Source organism: Cryptomeria japonica, chromosome 4 (assembly GCF_030272615.1).
Source record: "Cryptomeria japonica chromosome 4, Sugi_1.0, whole genome shotgun sequence".
Taxonomy (NCBI): domain Eukaryota; kingdom Viridiplantae; phylum Streptophyta; class Pinopsida; order Cupressales; family Cupressaceae; genus Cryptomeria; species Cryptomeria japonica.
Genome location: NC_081408.1, coordinates 21,136,114 through 21,144,177, shown reverse-complemented (window position 1 = coordinate 21,144,177; position 8,064 = coordinate 21,136,114). Strand labels below are relative to the sequence as shown.

The 8,064-nt window shown below is 34.4% G+C and overlaps 1 protein-coding gene across 1 annotated transcript; it reads right to left on the bottom strand.

Moving 5' to 3' along the window:
• Positions 1-1,023: 1,023 nt before the first annotated feature.
• On the bottom strand, positions 1,024-2,777 carry LOC131033148 (1-aminocyclopropane-1-carboxylate oxidase-like). Its single transcript, XM_057964285.1, has 3 exons — positions 2,608-2,777; positions 2,159-2,406; positions 1,024-1,900 (listed from the first exon to the last, which is right to left on the bottom strand). Exons 1-3 carry the CDS (start codon positions 2,707-2,709, stop codon positions 1,270-1,272), a joined length of 981 nt encoding a protein of 326 aa, XP_057820268.1. The 5' UTR covers positions 2,710-2,777; the 3' UTR covers positions 1,024-1,269.
• Between the last annotated feature and the right edge of the window lie 5,287 nt (positions 2,778-8,064).

Here is an 8,064-nt window from a genome sequence, read left to right as displayed (position 1 = left end):
AAAATTAGCCAAGCAAGTCGTATGGAGCCTCACCAAGAAGCTATTTCCAAATAAAATCCTTCAAGAATTCCAAGAAATTCTTAACAAGGCGCTTCATGAGTCAAGAGCCCCTTGGCCAAGCGAAAGGATTTTGTTCAATGCCCATGGCGAGCTCATAAAGTATTACCCCTTCCTGTTAGACCTGAAAGGCAAGGACTTGGACAAACATAGGGTTTTTGCTATAGTAGGTCTCAGATATCTCAAGTGGCGGTTCTTAGGGGAAAATCCAGAAGACCAAGGTAGAGATGAAGAACTCATTCAATTTGCAAGATTAAATGGAATCCTGCCTCTGAAAGTTGAAGATGAGTGCTCTAGGCTGAACAGGGTTGTCGAGGTGGTGCCAGAAGGGGTCGTTGTGGATCTGGTCGTGGCCGTGGCCATCCTTCGAGTAGAGGTCATGGGAGAGCGAGAAATTCTTCTTCTCCAACAGAGCCCCTGGATGAAATTGAAAGCTAGGTTTCTTAATCTAGTTTTGTTTTTAAGACATTTCATTGCTTATCGCTAGACATTGGTAATAGTTAATTTTTCGGTTACATAATCATGGTTAAAATCTCTATTAATTTGGCAATTGAGAATCTACTATTCAAACTTTCTATAGTCTATATGATCCTCGATGACATAAACTTGTTAGATTTTGGAATGATAGATGAGGATGCATATGGTTTTTTGTTTGCCTGGAAACCCTCTTTCTCGAAAGTGCTAAGAATGGTTTTAGAAGCATACAATAAGGTTTTTGATCCTTCATCAATCAGGTATGTTAATACTGTAATTATCCATAATTAATATAAAAACTCGGCTCTGTCTTTACTGGTCAAAAAAATATATAATTTATTTTTTTAATGCATATTATTTTATAAAATATTATTATTTAAATATCATTGAAAATTTGACAATAATATTTCTAAGTACTAGTTTAAATATAATAATGATTAGTTATTAGACAAAAGTAATGTGTACTTATTTTTCATATTTCTTGAATAATTCGAAAATACAAAGAATAAGAGCTGCCTACACATAACTGAACCAGACCTACAGACATAAATTCTATAAGAATTACATCACAACCATGTAGAAGGCTCAAATCATTCAATGCTTGAACTAAAACACTCTATCACTTTGACTGAGATTGTTGTTGTCTTGAAACTGAACCTATAATTTATAGACCAAAAATATTCTTCAATTTTAAAATAGTGATCTACAAAGCATAAATTTATTGACCATGTTTTCCATTCAACAAGCAATTTGTTCATTCAACCTTCCCACTGCCTTGAAGCGGGGCTCCTTTGCTTCATATTTCTGCTCAGAATAAATCTTCATGTAGTCACCAAATGGGTACTTTGGATAAGTAGATAATTCATGAGCACCATTGCCATTGGGTTGAGCTTGAGCAATGAGCTGAGGTGCAGGGCTCACCAGTGCATTGTATGATGGATTATAGAAAGATGCCACTGATAACCTGTTTCCATCCTTTGTTGGAAGAATTCGATGCCATGCACTCTTATACTTGCCATTGCTCACTGCTTCTATCTGATCACCTATGTTCACAACTATTGAGTATTGCATAGGTTGCACATCAATCCAACTACCATTGTTAAGCACTTGAAGGCCACGAACCTCATCATCTTGGTACAAAGGAATGAGCCCACCTGCATCTGTATGAGCACGGATGCCCTTTATCAGGTCTGGCCTAGGGCAGGGAGGATAATGACTCACCTTGGTGCCAAAGAATGGCTTCTCCTTCTCTCCCCCTGCAAATGCCCTTTTTAGATATCCTTTCTCTAGCCCCAGACCTTCACTTATTATTTCTAACAGTTTCTCTGTCAGATTGAATATTTGGCTGCGGAACTCCTCAATTATCTCCCTGTATAAAATACAAATGTTAATATTTTAGATGTTTTGCATTGACTTGAATCAAACTTCTTGACCCTTCAACGATAATTTTTACCTTCATACAAATAACATCTCAAAAAAGTATTAGAATTTGAAAAATAATGTCAAAATTTAAGAATTGTAATGTTTACTCTGATTCTACTATTCCACATTACAGGAAATATATAGAAAGACCAAATAAAATGATGTGCAGTAGTATAGATTAGTATTGATTGAATATTGTACGTACTTGAATTCTTTGGGCTCTGAAGGCCAAGAATTTGTGCCTTTCATCTCGTGCACTTGAAAAACATCCTCCCAATCCATATTCTCAATCTTCTCAACATTTTTTCCCTTTGCTTCAGCTTCAATGGCTCTGTTCAGTGCCCTTACTGGTAAAGAATCCTTGAAGTTCTGTTCTCTGTTAATCTTATATTGTTGTGAACACACCTCCTTCACATGGTCCAGAAGACCATGTTCAATGCCATGGTTTGTAATCTGAAAAAATTAAAAATATTTCACTACAATTTCATCTATGCTATTGAACAGTTTATGACTCACATATGTTTGTAATGATTAATTTAATAGATATAATTAATAGGATAACAATTTCATATGATTTGATTGGAAAAAAACTTTATGATTAAAAAATATTTGAAAGTATTAACTATAACCTAGATAAGAATCTGCCATATATACCTGAAAAAATCCAGGAGATTCACAAGCCTTTGCGATTTGAGCCATAATGGCCTTCCTGTCTCCTCCATCAATGTTCTTTACATCAATCACTGGAACACCCATTTCTGAATTCCTCCAAAGCCAAAAAACTATCAAATACCAAACAAACTTGCACAACTGGGAAGATAGATGAAAACTTGCTGATGCATATAACCCTGAGACCACCACCTATTTATATCCTTTTTATCTTCAACATACCACCAGTCGCTTAGAATTCAAAGTCATTGGCAGGTTCAAATCACGTGTGAGAATACTTTCTCAGCTTATTCCACCACGTCTCTTTTGACATAAATATTGTTGACGATAAGAACAGAAAGCATAATTGCTCTTGTTTTCTTGCAGTTCAATGGGGCCATTTCAACAGTGTTTTGCCAAAATTTCCAATTGATCTTTTGACTAAAGATTCACATTTTGTCTTCAATTGAAATCAGGCAGCTTAATTTTCTACAGCCAAATCTAGTTGTTTTTTTACTAGGATTTTTAATTTGGCCTATATTTTGGACTGTTACAAGAATTGATATGTTCGAATTGAATTTGTATGTTGCTGTGCTTGAATTTATCTTACTCTGAGTGGGGCGTGATCTGTCTGTGACAATACATTCTCTAGCTATTAAGCTTTTAGTCAAAATTTCCTCCTCTCCGCAAGTTAAGCTTTCATTTTTCACATGGCTAGAATTTTGTTTTGACTCTTCTCTTGAGGGAAGTTTCCTTATATCGAAAGATCCACGAATTTTCTCGCAGACTGTTGTCAAGCATTAAATTTTGAGAGGTCCCATGGTGGTCACATTTGAGGTTATTTAAATAGGGAGTCCAGGGTTGTTCGGTGTTTTTTTATAATGTTTTGGTTTCAAATTGTTTTCAGAAGGTTGGTTCTTTTTTGTTTAGTATATTAAGAAAAATTAGATGAAAAAGAAAAGGATCTTATTAGAATCGATCTGGAAAAAAAATTGTTGTTAAATGTATATAAAGCAACCACCACAATAGTTCTATAGAAGAAGTCGGGACAGATTTATCAAGATAACTATCTAGTAAATAAAAATTTCTTGAGAAAGAAGATGTATACACTCAAGATGGAGGATGTCGGTTTAGTGGTTGAGCAACTAAATATGTGTTCAATATTATGCTGACCTTATTGCACTTTGTTGGAGTGAATGTATGGAGGAAGAGAATTGTTTTTCATAAAGGGGGAAAAGGTTATCGAGGGACCCGAAACCTCGTACATGAAGCTTTGAAGGGACTCAACACCCCTATATATTGTAGGGACTTGAACCCCTCTTACAAAACACTACAATAAGAAACATCATAAGCAACTAGCAGCCAACACATAGCCAAACAAAGCATTCTAAGAATTAGAGAACTAGTTGTCTATAGCATCATAAATTGCATCCTATGTAATTTATTCCTTATCTAGGCCCTATTTAGCATTCCTAGCCTTTCATGTCTGACATGCTTGATCCAATCCTATTCCACATTTCATTTTAGCTTCTCCTTCCCATTTGGGACCTCAGGTTCCAATTTGAGGCCACATTGGAGGGAGCAAGGAACGTAGGGCACCCCACTCTAGGGAGTCGACCAATCAAGGGGCCTTGGTCCCTAGTGTTTGGCCCCAAATTCAAACCACTTCACCATCATATTAGTTAAGCAGTAATTCTTTGCCCATGTCGGCCTGCTCTGAGTTTTGCACCCTAAAATGCCTAAGAGAGGTATATAAGCAAGGTATTTCCCTCATTTTAGGAGACATAATGATACGATACCAATTTCACACCTCAAGTCCTCAAGAGCTACAAATCAAGTATCAAGGCATTAAAGATTAGGATTAACTTACATATCTATGCATTTGTGATGGCATCCATGATCTTCTCTTCCTAAAGTCAACTAAATTCAAGTCAATTTGTCAAGCATCTTCATGAGCATTTTAACAAGAACAAGGTTTATGAAGGTATAAGCATTCCATTTTTAGTTCTTGCCTCTACTACTTAACATCACGCTTTAAATTACAGTTCAGTTAAATTCTATTTCAAGGTTAATTCCTAAACTGGGGTTTGACTTTAGAAAAACCCTTTCTACCCAATATTTTCCTTCTTTTTTGTGTGTAGGAACAAGTGATGGACCCACAAAAATAGGAACAAAATAAGCAGGTGGAGATCTAAAGTCTGCAATTCGTCAAAGTTGAAACTATTGAGAGTGGACCAAGAAAGGCACCTCATTCCTAGGAGTAGGTCAAGCTGGGTAATCCAGTCCCTTTGGTTCCACTTGAAATTCAATTTGCAAGTCAATTATAGTATGTTCTTCTAGTTCTTCTGGAATTTGTTTATCAGTTACCAGTCATCCTGTGCGTGTTAAAAACTATCATTCCACTCTTTTTGGCCTTAATTCTTGTATTCTTCATTTACAATTGCATAGTCATAGTCACCCCTCCCCCCAGCGAAGGACCATTGCATCCACTTTGTGCTTTGTGCTTAAGCCATCTTGAGCCTAGTGGATCATTCTCGTTCCAATGTAATCCAATAGATATGAAATAGATTCCTATTTTACATGAATAAACTAGGTGAATCCTATTTCACTTTCCTTACCTATCAAATTTTGATGAGCTCAATGTATCTATGCTTACTTCTGATTTTCAGATCTAATTTGTATGCATTTCATTAATTCATATTTATAATCATATAGATTATGTACTCATAATTACATTCATTTGATAGCTAGTTCACTTTACATTTTGGTGAACTCGACATTTTGAATCTTGCTTCTGATTTGGATGTCTAGATCTAATTTGATTTGCATCTTATGCATTTAGAATTTTTTTATTTTTTTAAGCAATGTATAAATGGTCAAATTTTTAAGGACTTGTATTGTTTAGACATTAGCTTTGTGCCGAGTTTTATGACTTTGAGCCCTACATCTAATATCCCCATGAGAAGAAGTTATAGGCTTATGGCTTCCCTAAAAGGTGTAAAACTCTAATCAACTAATATTTTCTATGAGAGTTTAGGTGAAAGCTCTATGCCTACACATGAAATACCTAACATTGTTGATAGTCATTCTTCCCACACTTCTCATGATGAGGATGACTCCTTAATGAAAGTGTCTCCTAACCAAGTAGTAAAGCTTGTCAATGATTTGGAAAAGCTTGAACATTGGATGTGTCAAGAACAATTGAATAGTGAGGCAATCCCCTTGATTGATGGGTTGAGGAGGATGGTTGAAAATGATAAACATGGTATGGATTTGTTGTGTGGCATATATCTCATATTGTGTATGATAATATCATGTCCATGAAAAGCTGCATTGAAGCTCTTAAATTTTTTAATCCTCTTAATAACATTGAAAATCCCATTCCTACCCCAACATCATTTCCTAATGTTCCTACTTATACTCCACTTGTTATGGCTACATCAACAAAAAATGTCAATCCTACACATCTTAGTCTTGCAAGAATTCCTATCATACCTCCTTCTATGAGTGTCACATGTATTTCCCAACCATCCCCTATACCTACTTACCACAATGTCCCACTATCATATTCCAATGCTCCATCCATTTCCCATAATATTCCACATCCTTCATTATCCAATATGTCCAATGCCAACCTATCTGGCCAAAGCAACCATTAATAACCTAGCCCAAGATGTTTCATCTTTGCAATGTAACAACTTGCTTCCATGATCCAATCCAAATTCAATATTCCCCCTTGTGACATTGCTAGCACACTTTCCTTAGACATCATTCATACTATTATCCCTCAATACATGGAAATCCCTCACTTGGAGACATATAATGGAAAATTTGATCTCTTGAATCATGTGAAAATATTCTAAACCTTGTGCAGTGAATTTTCAAATGATAATAGATTTATAGCTAAATTATTTGCTAGGACATTTAGAGACAAGGCCTTGCAATGGTTTTGTTCCTTGCTTCCTCATTTTATTGATTTTTAAAAAAAATTAACTAATTCTTTCATTCAACATTTTCAAAATAATATTGGTCCTCAAATTTCTTTGACTAATTTAAACATTTGCATGCTCAAATATCTTATCATGTGCCTGATATGGATGTTCAAATAATTTTCATTTCTAATTTTTAAAAATACATTAGAGATAAGTTATTATTTACGAAGTTTACTTCTTTTAACCAATTGTTTAAAGTAATTCATAATTATCAGCTTCAAGTGAGCCAATTTGAGTCATCCACTTCAATGGCTCCATTTGATAAGAAATATGCCTCTCAACAAGAATTTTAATAGTTACAAAAACAAAATAAAGGATTCATTGAGATCAATAATTCCTCAAACATTGTTGACACACAAGTGGTAGTTGCAACACCGAGTGTGGCTCCTTTCTTATCCATTTTTAAACTAGCTTGTAATTTTACACCTCTTTTTGAATCTTTGCATAATGTTGTGTTAAAGTTTATTAATGCTAATTTTTTAAAATTTCCTCCTATCATACCAATTCATCCTTCAAAACCATTGTCATCTTCCCATGATCACAAATCCTTTTGCTAATATCATCATCAACCCAACGATGATATTGAAAAATGTTATAGGTTGAAACATCTTTTCCAATAACTCGTTGATTCCAATACCATAACTATTGAGGGTATTAATTACAAAGGAAACAAATCCATTGCACCCCCTAATCAAAATTTCCAAATCTATACTGATACTTTACCTTCTCATTCTACCAACATTATTGAGCATACCAACTTATTACCTTCCTCTTCCACCAATATTATTTCACCTAGTAACCCTATCATCATGAATATTGATAATAGTAGCCAAGGCCAACAATATTGTCAATCTAATTGACCAACCCAAGCATAATCTCAAACCTTGCATTACCTTTGATCTTAAGGAGACTATTAAGACACCTAATGGATCCCTATATATTTTAGCAAAGATTAATGGTAAGTTCTCTCAAAGAGTGCTTGTTGATCATGTGTATAGTGAATGTTATAATTGGAGAACATATCTTTACAAGACAATTTCATCAATAAATTTATGACAAATATGATGTGATGATTAAGACCTATAACCCTAAGAGTTATATCTTCAATATCTTATAGTTGTCCAAAATGATTTTATTAGCAAATTTACACTGTGGTATAAGTGGTTTCTCTATATATTGTTATTTTGGATAGAAAATGCTAGTTGGAAGCTAATTTTTTCTTGCTTTGACACATCATATCCTGTGCATTTGATGTCTAATTTTGAACTTCATCTCAGTGATAGAATGTTTTTTTGATAAGTTTGTAGTGGCCTAGGTGTAGAGACATTGATATATAATTTGTTTACTTAAATTTTTATGTGAGCTATTTAATAGTTCCATTAATTGTGTTAATTGGTAACCTTGTGGAAAATTGAATCTACTAGTGATTTAGTTATTGAATCATTGAAAAATTACATGTTTATCTTTTATT